At 38.4% G+C, this 17,695-nt stretch overlaps 1 protein-coding gene across 2 annotated transcripts in view; it reads right to left on the bottom strand.

Annotated features, from left to right (window-relative positions):
- Slk (STE20 like kinase) overlaps positions 1-17,695 on the bottom strand; it is a 56,715-nt gene that overhangs the window by 21,016 nt on the left and 18,004 nt on the right. For both annotated transcript variants that reach the window (XM_006983309.4, XM_016001833.3), the window contains exons 2-10: positions 14,094-14,258; positions 11,305-11,353; positions 10,842-10,991; positions 7,802-7,874; positions 7,487-7,681; positions 6,274-6,355; positions 4,162-4,290; positions 2,508-3,836; positions 790-920 (exon numbers count right to left, since the gene is read on the bottom strand). In XM_006983309.4, coding sequence (XP_006983371.1) covers positions 790-920; positions 2,508-3,836; positions 4,162-4,290; positions 6,274-6,355; positions 7,487-7,681; positions 7,802-7,874; positions 10,842-10,991; positions 11,305-11,353; positions 14,094-14,258 — 2,303 coding nt within the window. The remainder of the gene's footprint in view (positions 1-789; positions 921-2,507; positions 3,837-4,161; positions 4,291-6,273; positions 6,356-7,486; positions 7,682-7,801; positions 7,875-10,841; positions 10,992-11,304; positions 11,354-14,093; positions 14,259-17,695) is intronic.

Below are 17,695 nucleotides of genomic sequence, written 5' to 3'. Positions count from 1 at the left end.
GAAGCAAATTATACTTTAGAGTAATATGCTCTGGGACAGTCTTTCTGTATGCTGTGAATATGTGTTGCTACTACTGGTTAATAAATAAAGCTGCTTTGGCCTATGGTAAGGCAGGATACGAGCCAGGTGGAATATCCAAGCAGAGAGACAGGGAGAAAAAGGGTGGAGTCAGGGAAGACGCCATCCAGCAGCCCAAGGAACAAGATGTCAGCAGACTGGTAATGTCATGGCCACGTGGCAAAATATAGATTAATAGAAATGGGTTAATTTAAGATGTAATAGCTAGCTAGCAATAAGCCTGAGCCATAGACCAAATAGTCTGTAATTAAAATATTAAGTCTCTGAGTGTTTATTTGAGACCAAGAGGCTGTGGGACACAGGAAAACTTCCATCTACAGTAATCCTTTTTTTTTTTCATTTTACATACCAATCACAGTTCCCCCTCCCTCCCCTCCTCCTGCTCCCCCACACTATACTCCTCATCCACTCCTCAGAGAGAGTAAGGCCTCCCATGGGAAGTCAATAAAGCCTGGCCTATCAAGTTGAGGCAGGACCAAGCCCTTCCCCTCTCAATCAAGGCTGAGCAAGGTATCCCACCTATTACTTTAAATAAAAGCTTTAACTGTAAGATTTTAAACTTTAAAAATAATTTTTCAAATAATCCAAAATTAACCAAGAATTTACTAGTTTCTCTATTCTACATAGTTTTTAGAAACAGAAAGGGGGTTTAAACTCATGCTGTATTATATATTGTTATATATACTCATTATATAGTGTTCCTCTACTCACCTGAGAAACCGCAATTCCTCGGTTTTGGAGTCACTATCTGTAACTATCTTTGACGTTGTTACACTCACTTCTACACCATCAACAATAAATTTGCGTGTTTTCTTCAATGTTTTCTTCTGTCTTCTTGTCTCCTGAGTTCGAGATTTCATTCAGGTTAGGTTTTGTATAAATACTGTATGTAGAAGATATTTTCTTCTTTAAAAATAAAAATGCCTAGACAGCCACGAATACTGCACACATAAAGCAGTAGGAGTCATCTGTGCAACGGTTCCATCATACTTAAGCTGAGAACTCACACTCAACTTTGCAGATGAAAAAAAAAACTTTACATGACATTAGGCATTCTGGCCATGTGCATACACAACTTTTATGACACTACATAATAGGTATAGTAGCAATAAAAATTCCATATAAATGAATAAATAGGATGACTTTTTACATATTCAACTTTTCTTCATCTTTCACTGTTGTAGGTTCTCAGCATTACACGTTATATTAGTAAACAGATTAAATAGAGAGACAATTACTTGTTTTACTGGGGGACGGGATAGGGGTGTAGAAAGTCAAGGGAGCCCAGCACTCAGGAGTTTGACGAGAGGTTGGGAGCTCCACAGCAAGACTCTGGCGAGTAATGAAGGGAGGGAATAAACAAAAGAAAAAGTGTGAAAGAAGAAGGGGAGGATGAAAGGGAAGGGAACAAAGGGGAGAGAGAGAAAAGGAGTAGAGAAAACTGGAAGAAAAGGCACTAAATTAAAAATGTTAGATTCAAGTTTGCCCCTGGCACCTGTGAGCAACCTCTCAGGGTCCCCATGTTCCCCTCCAAATCAGGACTATGGCAGCCTCCTCAGCATCCCTCTAAAATTTAACGCTGATGTGCTTTAAAAAATAAATAAATATACCTTTCTTAACCTACAAACTTCACAAATTTCTTCAGCTTCTACAATAAGGTATCTACAATTCATATTCCCTTAGTTCTCACAGAAGTACTTACGGTGGAAGGAGGGAACTGACTCCCTCCCACAAGTCCTCTAACCTCCAGATGCTTGCTATGGCACACGTGTCCCCACACATAAACATTCAAAGCAATAAATAAAATGTAAGTTAAAAAACTATCTTACATTTATGTAAGCCTTGTAAGCTTCTACATAACTGCCATGTGCCTCCTAAGTACACAAGACTTGAGAATTATGCTCTAACAGCTCCAAGTGCAGGGCGGTATTTGGGGGCTTGTTTCCCCCATGATGCTTATCATGGCAGTACCAATGGCTAGGAATAGAGAAGCAGAGGTGGACATCTATAGGTGCCAGTGGCTAAGGATGATTCACACCTTAAAATGCTTTCTAAAAGGAGACAATTCTTTCAGTTTCTCGTTCTTTAGGGTAGCAGTAACACTTGCTAAAACTGCATTCAGGTATGTGTAAGGAAAATTAAATAAGACCAAGAAACTACCCTGTCCTGTTTATCTACCCAAGTCTGCAAAATAATCTTTAAATAATCTTTATAGATTATTCTTTAAATAAAATTCTTTAAATAAATTCTTTAATAATCTTTAAAGATTATTACCAGAATCTCTTTCCAGTTCTTTTTGAAGGCCTTATGATCCCAAAAGAATTCACAGGGTTATTATTACACAGATTTAATAGTGTTTTAAGATAGCAACAAACTAGAAATTACTAAATGGACAAAGCAAACCGCAAACAAGGCCCCGGCACACTTACTTGTAAAGACATTGACCCGCTGTCTTTAGTTTTGCTTAAGAAGCTGGAGATGGACAAATTCAAGTCACTGCTGCTGTTCTCCACAGCAGACCCGGTCCCTGAGTCGGCGTCATTTTCCTTCTCGGTTTCAGGCTCCTGTGGCAGTGTGGTTTCAGGTTTTGGTAAAGCACCCATTTCTCCTTTACTCTCTGTGTTTTCAGAGTTAATATTGATCCTGGGTATTAGGACAGGACGAGGCTCGCTGGGCTGCGAGGCCGCAGGAGCTTGGGGCTCTGGTTTAACTGGCACTTCCTGTGCGGTCTCCTTCCTCTCTGCGGCCTCAGCTTCACTTCCTAGAGCCTGCTCCTCAGCACCACCAGTCACTGCACGTCTCTCTGTCTCCTCAATGCCCTGGGCCTCACTGACGTGCTCCACCTCATCTGTTCCTGGCTCCTCAATGGTTGCCTGTGTGGTCTCTAAAGTGCCGATTAACGGTCCCTCGCCGTCACACACTGCGGACTGCTGACCTAGCTCTTCATTCTCAACTCTTTCTTGAACAGAAGGTTCTTCCTCAACACCATCAGCCTCAGGGCTCTCCATGGGCTTCTCTAACTTCCCGGTTCCTTCCACTACTTCCTTCCCATCAGCACTCTGGGCATCCCTGCTGCTGTGTTCGGGAGCCTTCTCAGCAGCATCTAGTGCCTCATGTGTTCCTACCTCACTGACTACAACTTGGTGAGTTTTGTCATCTTTTCCCAGTTTCTCTTGGGCATCTTCTTTTGTAAACCCAACTTCATTGTCAACTGCCTGAAAACCTGCCTCGGTTTCTCCAGTCTCTTGAGACACTGAGTCCATTGTTTGAATATGCGCATCTTTCATTTCTTCAGGTTGGATAAGTTTATTCTCAAGTATCTCCTGGTTTTCTTTCTTCCTGTCTTCCTCTGGTTTCAGATGGTTAGTGTCCATTTCTAAAGTTACTATATTCCCCTCGTTTCCCTCACTGACTGAATTAACAGCCACAGTTGGTTGGTCTTCGGTGTCAGCTCGATCTTCCAGCTTAGGTCTCTTCTGTCTCTCATTCTCATGGATTCCTACTGTTTGGTCATTGAGTTCAGCCATGGTTTCTAAGTTAGAATCATCTGTATGCTCATTAACACCCTTCACAACCTTCAGAGGTTCGTCAGTGGTGGGCTTTTCATTAAGAACTTTGTTGCTAAATTTATCCCCAGAAGTACTGTTTTCTATTCTTTCTGATACAGATTCCAAAATACAAGCATTTTGAGAAAGTTTATCTTCTTCAGAGCTGGCAATACTGAGGTCAGAGGAGGCACGTTTATTTGCAGGTATCGGCTAAAAAAGATTTTATACATCATTAGTATTAAAACATGACCACAAGATGGTCATCCTAATATATACATCTATATATGAGTATATGTGAAATATTTAATAGCTATATTCTAGAAAACTTGAAGTTACAAAAATAACCTTAAAAAGTGACAGTCTTCAATAATAAACATGATGAAAATAGGTGACAAGAGAAACTTTGTAACCAACTTCACTTCTAAAACTGAAGGGTGTGAACTGCCCTCATTTGTTACCCTCAGACACACCTGTACCAGATCTCAAGACCTCTCTCTAAAACGCCACAAAATGAAACGTCCTGAGTGACACTGACCAGAGCATTCTCTGCTTCCTCATCATCCTCTTCCTCCTTGCCATCTTCAACCTCTTCTGTTACTTCAGCCTTTGCCTCAGCAATCAATTCTCGGACTGGTTTGTTGGAATCAACAGTAACAAAGGGATGCTGTTAATCATTAAAAAAAAAAGTATATTCAATGACAACTGAAATGCTTATAAATCCTTCTATATAAATAGATCCTTCTGTGTGAAAAATATGAATTATGGATATGAAAAATGTACACAACTTCAAACACTATACCTAGAAAGAAAAAGAGGGAGAAGAGAGTGAACAAAAGTAAAGACTGTCTGAACTGGATTTTATTTTGTACACTTTAGTTTTTATTTTTTAATAACACTATTACTTATTTAGTGTTTGCATGTGTGCATGTGGCGGTCAGACCTCAGGAGTCAGTTTTTCTTCTCTACTAGGTGGATCTCAGAGATCAACTCAGTTTGCCAGGCTTGGTTACAGGGACCTGTACTGAGCCAGCTTATAGCCCGTGTTTTGTTTCATTTGGTGATGTGAAGGAATTTGTCAAAAATGAAAACAACTTGTAACTGAGCAGAAGTTACATTTGGTTTTTCTGTATGTTTGAAAACTTCATAGATTGCCGGGCGGTGGTGGCGCACGCCTTTAATCCCAGCACTCGGGAGGCAGAGCCAGGCGGATCTCTGTGAGTTCGAGGCCAGCCTGGGCTACCAAGTGAGCTTCAGGAAAGGCGCAAAGCTACGCAGAGAAACCCTGTCTCGAAAAACCAAAAAAAAAAAAAAAAAAAAAAAAAAAAAGAAAACTTCATAGATAATTTTTAAATTAAAATTTAAAGCACGTCCTAAGTTTAGGTATCACTTCTCTACAAGTAACTAAAAGAGGACAATGAGATGGCTCTGTGGGTAAAGGTGCTTCTGCCCAAGTAAGGCCTGAGTTCAGCCAGCACCCACAGAGTGGAAGGAGAGAACCACCTCCTGAAAGTCACCATCCCCTGACCACCATACACACACTGTAGCATGGAAAAGTAAGCACACCACACCCGATGTTTCTACATTAGTATCTGCGATAAATCTCATCAATGTATTAATAAAGCTTTACAAAGCCCTTTATTAAAAGTATCTACAAATCCCCATTTTGCTTTTTTAACTGATCCTAACTTTGAGTAAAAGACATTTCACTCATCTTTGTGCTCTCAACTCTTCACCGTGTCTGTGATGGCTATTCTTGGTTGTCAACTTGACCACAGCTGAATTAACTAAAATCCAAGCTGCTGGGTATACTTGGGAGGAATTTTTCTCAACTGAATCATTTGAAATGGGAAGACCTACCCTAAATCCAGATCTTCTGAGGTGGGAAGACCCACCTTAATCTGGGCCACACCTTCTGCTGGTGGCCTTTATAAAGAATATGGAAGAAGGAAGCTTTTGCTCTTTGCCTGTTTCCCTCACTCTCTCGGGCAAGTCCATTCCTTCACTAGCATTAGAGCCTTTGGAGGGATTCTAGCACATACTGAAGACCAGCTGAGGCATCCAGTCTCGTGGACTGAATGAACAACTACTTGATTCCTGGACTTTCCATCGGTAGACAGCCATTGCTGAACAGTCAGACCATAACCTGTAAGCCATTTAATGAAACCTGTTTGCATCTATAGAGATGAATTCTATCGATTCTATTTCTCTAGAGAACCCTGACTAACACAGTCTGTTATAGGCTAAGATCTTCAACTATAGGAGCAAGGAAATTCTGGGAAGTGTGCTGTAGGGACACAGAGATATACTTGTTGAACACAGCAAGGCAATTTCCCCCACACCCTCTCCTCAGATAAACAGGTCAGCCTAAAACAGTATCATACAGGCATTACACACACACATCCTTACAGCAACTGCCCTAAGGTTTGTTATTTTGTCTATCTATAACACAATTTGACAAATTTTTATTTCAAATGTAAGGAACAGACCCTGCTTTAAAGTAAAATCAAATTTATCTAACCACCTTACATAATTTGTGTGTGTGTGTGTGTGTGTGTGTGTGTGTGTGGTGCTCACACATGTGCAGTGCACATGTACACGCAGAGGCGTTCTTTAGAGACAATGTTATGTCATGCTAGCCTCATCTTACCTGTAATAGCTGAGATGTAGTCCACCGTGCATCCACATTCTTTTCCAAGCATTTCTTTAGAAAGTCCTTAAAATTTGAAGACCTGCAGAATAAAATGTCAACAACGGTATTTTATTTTACTTTCTTGTTATTAAAAAAAAAACAACTAGATTCCTTACTAAATTATGTTTAGTATAGATTAATATTGACTTAGTATAATGACAAGAGAACTGATAAGAATAAAATGTTATTAAATGTATTCTGTAAATACTAGACATACATGTAATAAGGCACACAGGTGATTGTAGGTGGAGTTTTCCTGTCCCGACTGCCTGTTCCCAAATGACCAACAGCAGCTTCCCAAATAACTGACTCAGAGACTTAATATAAATCTTAAATGCTCAGCCAATAGCTCAAGCTTGTTACTAACTAACTCTTACAACTTAACTCATTTCTATTAACCTATGTGCTGCCCCAAGGCTCATGGATGGCTTTTATTGCTATCCTATTTTGTATGTCTGACTCGTTCACCATCTGGCTGGTAACTCCTCTGACTCCGCCCTTAACCCATCATTCTCAATTTGGCTTTCCCACCTCAATTTATCCTGCTTAGCTACTGACCAGTTGACTTGTTTATTAAACCAATAATTGAAATATATATTCACACAGTGTACATAGAGAAGGATTATTCCACAGCAGGTAATCACTGAGAGGCAGCCATATCTTTACAAGTTATCAAAACGTTACAAAAACTGTTACTCTAAGTTCCACAAACACACATCAATATAGAGTACAGAAAATGTCTTGTCCACACAGACCCAGTTCATTCACACTGTCTAACACGGGGGAAATGATTTACAATGGTTTCCATGATCCTTAAGTCTTTCTCAGGTATTTGCACTTTATGTACAGATATGAACACCTGCATTCATATACCAAGTATGTTCCTAGTACCCACAGATGCCAGGGATCAGATCCTCTGAGACCTAAAGTACGTGAGTCATCATGTGGGTGCTGGTAACTGAACCCAGGTCCTCTATAAGGAGCAGAGGTGCCAGTGCTCTTAATCACCGAGCCAATCTCTCAGGTCTTTAAGTCTTGGAAATAGACCCACCTCAGTCTCCTCATTCATAGTCTTTGTGCCATTTTCCCAAATTTAAACTTACCCTCAGCAAACTAAAAGAACAGAACATCAAGTTTTGGTTCTTTAAAAACTTTGTTTAAAACAGCTTACCATTTTGATGGCTGTGCTAATGTTGGGGGCTCAGATTTTGCTATTTTTAGCAACACTCGCATTGGATTTAACTCATGGTGAGGTGGTTCTATCTCAGCCATTTCTATTAAAGTAATACCCAGGGACCAAACATCAGCTTTATAGTCATAAGGCCTGTCCTTTGATGTCTCACACATGACTACTTCAGGAGCCATCCTATGAACATAGACAGAAAAATAAAAAGTTGAGATGTTTAATTAACAGTTATTACAAACTACAGTCAGTATAATGACTTTATGTGGACAAAATAATAACTGCATAAAAATGAATACCTACCAATATGGTGTGCCAATAAAGGAATCCCTCCTTTGAATTGTCCTGGTGTTTTTAGCTGATACTCCAAAATCCGCTTGAAATAAATAATCACACAATAACATTAATGGCAGCTTTTAAGTATGGTAAATTGTATTTAATAGAATGGGAGAGGGGAGCATTTCAAGTATTTAAAGCCTACCTTATTAAAAGGTAAACACAACAGAAAGAGAAATGGTTTCTCTGCCATTCTAATTATTTTTTTTTAAATTTTTGTGTGTACCATGTAGTGCATACATGTGTTCATGGAGTTCAAAAGGGTGTGTACATACATGCTCATGGAGTTCAGAGGTCAATGTCAGGTGTCTTCCTCCACCACTCTTAACCTTTTGAGACATTACTTCTTAGTGAACTTGAAGCTTACTACATTGGCAAGACTAGCTGGCTAGGGTGCACTAGGATTCCTCCTGTTTCCAGCAACCCAGCACTAGGGTTACAAGCATCCATCACGGCCTAGCTTTTACATGGGTTTTGGGATCCAAACCCAGGGCCCCATGTACACGGCAGGCGCTTCACCCACTGAGTCTTCCTCCAGCCTCTACCCCGTTATCTTAACCATCATCCTTCGGACACCTCTTACAAGAAACTGCCAAATTTTCCATCACAAATAGACTGATCACCATCTAGATACATCTTCAAATGATAGTAATAATGACAAATTCCTCAGAATTGAAAACAAAAACATTGTTCACTTTAAATTAAAATACATACAATTCAAAATAAATGCCAAATGTTGTATGCTGCAATTAAATCAATGGAGATATTTTCCTATAGTGTGAAAAAAACAAAAATTACAGCAAAATAGCCTTTATGACAGTATTCTATCTCCTCAGTGTCCTCATAAAATTACACTACAAAAGCTGAGCATCATGGTGTACACCTGTAATCCCAATACATGGGAGGCTAAGGAAGGAAACTCTGGAGTTCTAAGCTACTCTAGGCTGTATAGTGAGATTAACTAAAAAATAAATAAATAAAATCTTAATTACATTACAAAGAAAAAATGGGAAGCTTTATGGCTTCTGATTTACATTATAAAGAACATCGGCACTGTAACTTTATCCGTGGGTAAGCCTACCATTTTACCTTAGAACTCAGAACCAACTAATTTTCTTAAAAACTAAATAAAATATTTTCTTTTGCTTTTGTCCCAAATAAACAAATCTAAAACTAAAACTAAAAACTAAAGAGAATCTCTTCTTATAAAATTGGTTTTAATTTTTAGTAATAAATGAAAAGAATAAGTTGATTATAAAGTTATCAAAATAACAAATGAAAAAAATAGTATAATTCATTTTGCAGCCTCAATCAAAGAAGAAATGTGGATTTCAAAAATAAGCTTGGGATGTTGGTCTTGGTAGAGTGCTTTCCTGGACTGTGAGGCCCTGACTCAGTACCCAGTAGTGGAAAAAAAGAACCATAACAAAAGCAGAAGGCAGGCCTTGCACTCTGTCAATAGAACAATGCACAACCACTTGGTCTTATGCAGGCATCACACCTGAGACCCACCAAGCATTTCCAAGCCTTTGCTTCATCCACTAACTGAAGGAAATACAGAAAGAAACTGAAATCTCATGACCACGTGATCAGCAAGTGCAAGTTTAGTGGCCAGATTCAATGTTCTGCCTTTCATTCCTACCTCCTCAAGGAGTCTTTTTAGGAACATTTTGCTAATCTTCCCACTCACTGGGAATTTTAATACTACATATACACTGTGTATCTGTTTGCATGCTGTGGACTTTGGAGAGGTCACAAATCATTATGATTTTTTTTTTTTTTTTTTTTTTTGGCCTCCAAACAATCAAATGCTGCTCTCTTGGTTGGACAATTGGTTACTTCAATGAGAATGCATGCTACCATGTAAAGAAAGGAATAGAGAAGAAATGTGTAATTTATAGAGATACCAAAGAAAAATCAAAATTTATATATGAGCAAGTTTAAATATTAGAGATAAATATAGGATAACTAAGCCATAAAGAAACACAAATGAGTGATGATAAAGTCAACACAAAGTATGGGAAGGGAAGGGTGGGGAGTGAAATCAGCTGGGCGTGTGAAGGACTTGTAGAAGGTGCCTGGCCAAGTCCAACTTCTTCACTTAAGCACTGATTTCAAAGCTTGTGTCTAAAAACTTATGTGGCTTTTCTTATGGATTTCCATATCTCTTTATGGTACAATAAGGATAAAATTCAGCATATTTCATTTTGATGTCCCATTACATGTTGTGACAATGTAAAATAGAATAGTAAGAATCACTGGAATCAACATGGCTTTTGAATAACTTTACTTTTTCAAAAAACATAAATTTAGACAGCACTGTTCAATTGTCTCTTTTTCAATTGTCTCTTTTAGAAACCCTTCTGAAAAGTTATCTTCTACTTATGTGTCTGTGTGTGAACTTAACTAACTTCAGTCTAAAAATCTCCATCTAATTCTTTTTATGACATCCATCATTTATTCCTTTGGTATCAAAGACCAAATTAAATGCTAGTCGTTAAACTTGTTTTACTTTCAAACCTAAGGTTACTTGATGGTTTAATAGGTATGTCAGAAAATAGAGTGAGAAACTGGGGGGGGGGGGGGGGGTTGGTGCAATGACAGAACACTTGCTTACCAAGTACAAGGCTCTGGGTGGAACAAAAAAAATCTATTAGATATGTTTTAATAAGAATAAAATTGAGCTTAGTATTATACTCAAATACAGAACATTTACAAGTGTTAAATCTATATTCAAAAATTTACAGGAAAAAAATTCTAACTAGTGTTTTGCAAGTCTCTGCTTCTGAAAATAAAAACACACCATCTTTTACCTCTTTTATGTGTCGTTAGGTGCATGTACTTAGGAATCCTAAGAACTGGGGAATGTTTAACCACTGAAGTGTTTACAAGAGCAGCTGGGAGTAATTCTCCCTGGTCTACATGTCTGGGTAGGCCAAAACAGCATCAAGTCACTACATTCCAGAATAAATCTCCGAGCACAAATTCAAACATTTGAATAACTTACCCAATTTAATGTCTCCATCTAAGGTAAAAAGAATATTGCCAGCTTTCAGATCTCTGTGGATGATTTTATTGTCATGTAAGTAACTCAGCGCCTCTAAAGTCTGCTTGCAAACTACTTGGATTTGGGACTCAGTTAATGGTCTCTCAAGTTCTACAAGGAGAAAGTGAAAAAAATACATGTATATATTTCTATACAATGAAAACATAAAGGTAACTAAATATTTTCTGTACTACCCCTGTGATCTTGTCAAATATCATTTAAAGTAAAAGAGCTAAGTTTCTAAAAAGATTAATTTCTTGACATAGAATATTCAACATTACATTTCAGAATTATACTTGTCTAAAATATAAGCTGATTTACTTAATGTACTAAACTCTAAAATTACATATATGTACACATATAGTTGAAGTCTTTCTGTTTGAGAACAATTTAAGAAGCAAAGATAAAGAACAGAGGTACTTACCAAGCATCACAGCATCTACTGCTCCCCCTGCACAAAATTCAATGAGGATCTGCACACAAACAAAACACATGTCTGTGATTACACCAACTTTCAGAAACTTAGCAAAGACAGATAAATGAAAAGCTACTGATTTAAACATGAAGGATTCTTTGTCATCAGTTACAAGTCTTAAGGATGGTCTTCTGAGCATGCACAGGAGAACATGCAATAGAAGTACACCCTATCTCCCCTTTTCCTTTTCTTCTGTTTTTATTTTTTGAGTCCAGCCCAAGCTAGACTCAAATCTGCAATACTCCTGCCTCTGTCTCCCAAAGGCTGATAACAGATAAGTTTCAACATACTTAGACATGACCAATTTTATAAATAACAATTTTTAGTATCCTTTTCTAAAATTACCAAATATAGGTTATTTCATTATTATAATACTATCCATATACATTTAAAAGATTTTATTACTGAAATATCTTATTACCTTCATCTTTCAAGTAACTATTGCAATGTTAAGTGACCAAATGTATTGTTTAACTTTCAATAAATAAATCCTGAAAAAAGAAAGACTTATTTTAATTTAAAGAGTCATTTTTTTAATTATGATAATGTTCATGTACCTCCGCAGGGATGTGTGCACATGAGTGCAAGTGCTCCTGAAGGCCAGAGAAGAGTGTCAGATCTCCAGGAGCTAAAGTTACAAGCAGCTGGGAATTACCTAGTGTGGTGCTGGGAATCAAACTTGGGTCCTCTGCAAGAGCAGTACATGTTTTTAAGCACTGAGCCATCTCTCCAGCCATTTTAATTTAAAAAAGAGGGGTGGGGGGGTGGAGAAGGCCAGCAGGCAGGCACACAACACACAGATTCAAACTCAATTATCACTGTCATGTACTGATCTTCTGCACTGGTACTAGCTATAACTTTCTAATATGATTATTTTGTTTGTATCTATGTCTCCCATTAAATTGTACCTCATAGTAAACCAAATTTTTATTTTGCAATAGTGTCAAATAAAGGTCTATTTGTTAAAATGTCTAGGAGACTTTCTTGTAATACTTAAAAATATTAGGCTAGAGCCCTGAACAAATATTTTAGAGACACCATACCAATAATAACTATATTTTTTAAAAATAATATTTTTAGCAAACAGTGTAATTTCATACATCTTCCCTCCTGCTAAAAATTTTTTAGTTTGTTTTTGTTTTTTTTTTTGAGACAGGATCTCTCTACATAGCCCTGGCTGTCCTGGAACTCACTACGCAGACCAAGCTAGACTCAAACTCACTGAAATCTACCTGCCTCTGCCTCTTGAATGCTTCAATTAAAGTGTACATCACCACACCAGGCTATACAATATTTCTATAAGTGCTTGCTGATTACAACTTATTTTCAAGTTCATTACATGATTTGAAAAATAATTCAAGAGCTAAATATTTTTTCATCCCCCAGAGAAACACAGGCTTCAAGAGTGAGCTGAGCCAACTAAGCTCCTAACTGGCAGCAGATGGGTCTAATAGCCTTTTGATTTCAAGCCATATGGTCATTGTTCTAAGAAAAACATCTACAACTCTATTTTATAAAAAGCTTTCTTGAGAGCCTGGAGAGATGGCTCAACAGCGCACTCACTGGCTGCTCTTCTAGAGGACCCAGGTTTTTGTTTGTTTGTTTGTTTGTTTGTTTGTTTTTAAAGATTTATTTATTTATTGTGTATACAGCATGTATGACTGCAGGCCAGAAGAGGGCATTAGATCTTGTTATAGATGGTAGTGAGCCACCATGTGGTTGCTGGGAATTGAACTCAGGACCTCTGGAAAAGCAGTCAGTGCTCTTAACCTCTGAGCCATCTCTCCAGCCCGAGGACCCAGGTTTGATTCCCAGGACCCACACAGAAGTTCATAACCATCTGTAACTCCAGTCCCAGGAGTTCTGATGTCCTCTTCCTGCCTCCATAGGAACCAGAAATGCACATGGTGCACAGACATACATGCAGATAAAACACCAACATACATAAATCAATATTTTTTAATTTATAAAAAAGCTCCTGATAAAACTATATTAGCTCAAGTAAATATTAAAATATTATTGCTTTATCTATTTATACCTATTTTCTTAAAAATGAACAAAATGTATATAATTTAACCACTTCATCATGCAGTGAAGTTGAGACTAGTATAAAATTTTACATTTCTCATAGTTTATAGTATTGTATGATTTATAAAAACTTTGGGATAAATATTATAAATAACACATAGAAAAACAGAGAGAGAGAGAGAGAGAGAAAGGAGGGAGGGAGGAAGGAAGGAGAGAAGAAAGGAAAGAAAGGAAAGGAAAGGAAAGGAAAGGAAAGGAAAGGAAAGGAAAGGAAAGGAAAGGAAAGGAAAGGAAAGGAAGGAAGGAAGGAAGGAAGGAAGGAAGGAAGGAAGGAAGGAAGGAAGGAAGGAAGGAAGGGAAAGGAAGAGAAAAGAGAAACAATCCTTCAAAAATATTTAATACTTAAATTGAAACTACAAACACAAACGTATCTTGGAAATTTTAATACTTCTGAACAAGCTTTCCCACCTAGATCCAGTGTCAAACAATGGTAATGCAATGGTATAATCTGAAACTAAAACTGAACATCCATTGAAACTGAGATCGTTATCTTGTTAATGACTCTCATTGGCAGGTCAACCCTCAATCAACCCTCAATCAAGTAATGCAAGTAAGTAATAGAAGAGGTAGTACACAAAATGAGTGTTCACAACCTCTTTAGGACAATTAACTCCTTCCAGCTACTCTGTAAAGGAATGGAAGTTACCTACCCAAAGATTGTTCTCATAATAGAAGGCATCTAGAAGCTTGACTATGTTCGGGTGATCACAAGATGCTAATATGTCAATCTCTACCATATAATCTTCAAGTTCTTCTTCAGATTTGGTGTCAATCACCTTTGCAGCAGCTAAAACATTGGTCTCTTTATTCTGGGCCTAAAAATGAAAGTATTAGAAATATCTGTCACACTTTAAATGCTTGCCTTTACATTTCAAATTTTTTCCTTTTTTAAGAAAATGTTTAGGTTCACAGCAACACTGAACAGCAGCACAAAGTTCCTTTGTGTCCCCCACAACCCCATCTCACAGTCTACACCTGCTCTGCTGAAGCCAGTGAGCCTACATTAACATACCATTTTCACTTCTATGCACAGCTCACATTAGGGTTCAGTCTTGGTGCTTCACATTCTATGGGATCTAGCAATGTGTAATGAAATGTTGCCGCCATTTGATCATACCGGAAGGTTTTGTTGCCCTAAAAGTCCTCTGTGCTCTAGCTATTCACCTCTACCTCCCCTGACTGCCGACAACCACTCATCTTTTACTACCTCCTTGCTTTTACCTTTTCTAGAATGACATAAGGAATAATAGACTTTTCCTAGTATATATATATATATATATATATATATATATATATATATATATATCTCCTATAGGTCTTTTCATGGTTTGATAGCTTCTTTCTTTTTAGTGCTAGAATGTACCAGTTTGTTTACCCTTTCACCTAATTAATGACACATGCTGCTTCCAAGTTTGGAAATTATGAATTACCATGTGGGTGAAGGTTTCAGTATGGATAGTTTTCAGCTTATTGAGTAAATACCAAACAACATAGCTGCTGGAACATACAGTGGGCTTAGTTTTGTAGAAAACTGCCACACTGAATTCCAAAGTGGCTGTGTCATTTTGCATCCCTACTAACAATGAGTGAGAATACTGCTCCATATCCCAATGGTGTCTGCGTAATCACCAATAGTCTTATGGGTATGTTTCAAATCATAATTCCCTACAGACATATGTGGGACATCTTTTAAGTGCTTACTTGTTCTCTGTATATCCTCTTTGGTGAGGTTGCTATTCATGTTTTGTTGTTTTTTTAATTTCTAATTATTGAGTTTTAAGAGTTTTCAAACCTTTAGTTGATGTCTTCTGCAAATATTTTCTCCCAGCCTGTGGTTTCTCATTCTCTTACACATTGTTTTTAAAAGGTAACTTAAATATAAATATTAATTATGCAGGCTGGGTGAGGTAGTTCTCACCTGCAATTCTAGCACTTGGGAGGCAGAGATAGGAGAATCAACACTAGTTTGAGGCCAGTTCAATCTACACAGTGTATTCCAAGCCAGCCACAGCTACAAAGCAAGATCCTGTCTCACACAAATAAATGAATCCCACTTGCTATGCAAAGGGCTAAGTGCTTTCCAGGCCAGGACGGCGCTCACTGCCCTGGCGGCTCCACTGCCAGGGGCTCACATTCCGCTGCTGCCACTTCCAAGCTGTCTTGCTTACAGCAACTTTTTAAAAATTCCTGTTTTAGTTCCATCACCAGTAAAATTTACCTACATTTTGCAGGTTCGGGAGAACAAGATAATACATATTAACCATGCTTAAAATACATACAAGCATTTAATATATCTGACGCACATAGTAAGAATTCAAAAGTATTAGCTATAATTATTACTACTGTTATGTAATCCTTAGAACACCAGATATCTTATTACCCCCACTTCAAAGGAGAATATAAACAAACAGGCATGGTAGTTTAAATGAAAATGGCCCCCACAGGTTCATAGGGAGTGGCACCGTTAGGTGGTGTGCTTTGCTGAAGGAAGTGTGTCACTGGGGGTCAGCTTTAAGGTTTCAAATGCTCAAGCCAGGCCCAGTGTGGCTCTCTTCCGGATGCCTATGGATCCACATGTAGGAATCTCAGCTTTCTCTCCAGCACCACGTCTGCCTGCATGCCACCATGCTTCCCGCCATGACGATAATGGACTAAACCTCTGAACCTGTAAGCCAGCCCTAATTAAAAGTTTTCCTTATTAAGAGTTACCCTGGCCACGGTGTCCCCTCACGGCAATAGAAACCCTAACACAAGAGGTAACAAGCTTCCCCAGATCTTGCAGCTTAGTAAAAGGCAGAAGTAGGATTTAGATCCATATGTTTCCAAGCCCATTTTTCACATTAATCATTATTATCTAAGAGTACTCCAAATATATCATTCTGATACAAGGGTAACTTTCAACAAAAGGCCTTGAAAAACACATGCAAAAAGACAATTCTCACAGCTCCCATTCCTGAAAACAAGAATTTTTAAAAGTAAATTTTTTTAAGTCAAGCAAGAAAGATGCCATTTCTCAGTACAGCAAAAGAAACATCTTTATTTTTTTCTCCTTTTTAAAAAAGATGTATTGTTTTTACATGCATGCCTGTATGAATTTATATGCACTACATGTGTGCAGGAAGCCAGAAGAGGACACTGGATTCTCTGGAGCTGAAGTTACATGTGGTTGTGAGCCATCATGTGGATGCTGGGAATTGAACCTGCATCTCCTAATAAGAGCAATAAACCCTTTGAACCACTAAGCCATTTCTCTAGACCCAAAGAACATTCTTAACTGAAGCTGTAGCCCAGAGAATCCAACAGATAGACCCTGTTCAAAAAAACACTGTTTTCTTTGTAATCTTCGTGCATCATTTGTCTAGCTTTCCACAACTGCCTTTGTTCAACCTAAGATCCAAACAAAGCATATCTATGTTATTATTTCTTTGGGTCCCATGTTCTGTAAAACTTCTGTGACCTTTGTATGCTTTTCTCCTAATAATCCATCTTAGATCAATTTGATTCTCAGGTCCAATCAGGACCCTGAAAGAAGAGTACAGGTTAAGTTCCAAATCCTTTCGGTTGTCTATATTTCCACCTATTTTTTTTCCTTGTCCCATTTTGCTGTTTTCCATTTTTTACCCCTATGGCTGGATAATTTCTCACCTACAACATTTATAAATTAAAGGTTTTGACTAAGTAGTAGGACAAAATCTGGGTTTGTTGTTGTTGTTGTTGTTTGTTTGTTTGTTTGTTTTTGGTTTTCTGAGACAGGGTTTCTTTGTGTAGCTTTGGAGCCTGTCCTGGATCTCAATCTGTAGACTAGGCTGACCTTGAACTCACACAGATCTGCCTGCCTCTGCCTCCCGAGTTCTGGGACTAAAGGAGTGTGCCACCACCACCCAGCTTACATTTTATTTATTTTGTTGTGTGTGAACACTCACCAAGGCACACTTTTTTAAATTAATAAATTTTCTACTCACCCTACATACCACCCACAGATCCCACCTCATCCCTCCTCCCTCCCAAGCCACCCCCAATACCCACATCCTCCAAATCAAGGCCTCCCATGGGGAGTCAGCAGAGCCCAGCACACCTAGCCAAGGTAGGTCCAAGCCCCTCCCCGCTGCACCAAGGCTGCACAAGGTGGCACAGCGCAGGCACCGGGCTTGCAAAAGCCTGCCCATGCACTAGGGATGAATCCCAACCCCCCTGACCAGGTGTCCCCCAAAATGTTCGAGCTAAACAGTTATCGCCCATATCCAGAGGGCCT

This window comes from Peromyscus maniculatus, chromosome 1 (assembly GCF_049852395.1).
Source record: "Peromyscus maniculatus bairdii isolate BWxNUB_F1_BW_parent chromosome 1, HU_Pman_BW_mat_3.1, whole genome shotgun sequence".
Lineage (NCBI taxonomy): Eukaryota > Metazoa > Chordata > Mammalia > Rodentia > Cricetidae > Peromyscus > Peromyscus maniculatus.
This window is presented reverse-complemented; position numbering and strand designations above follow the sequence as displayed.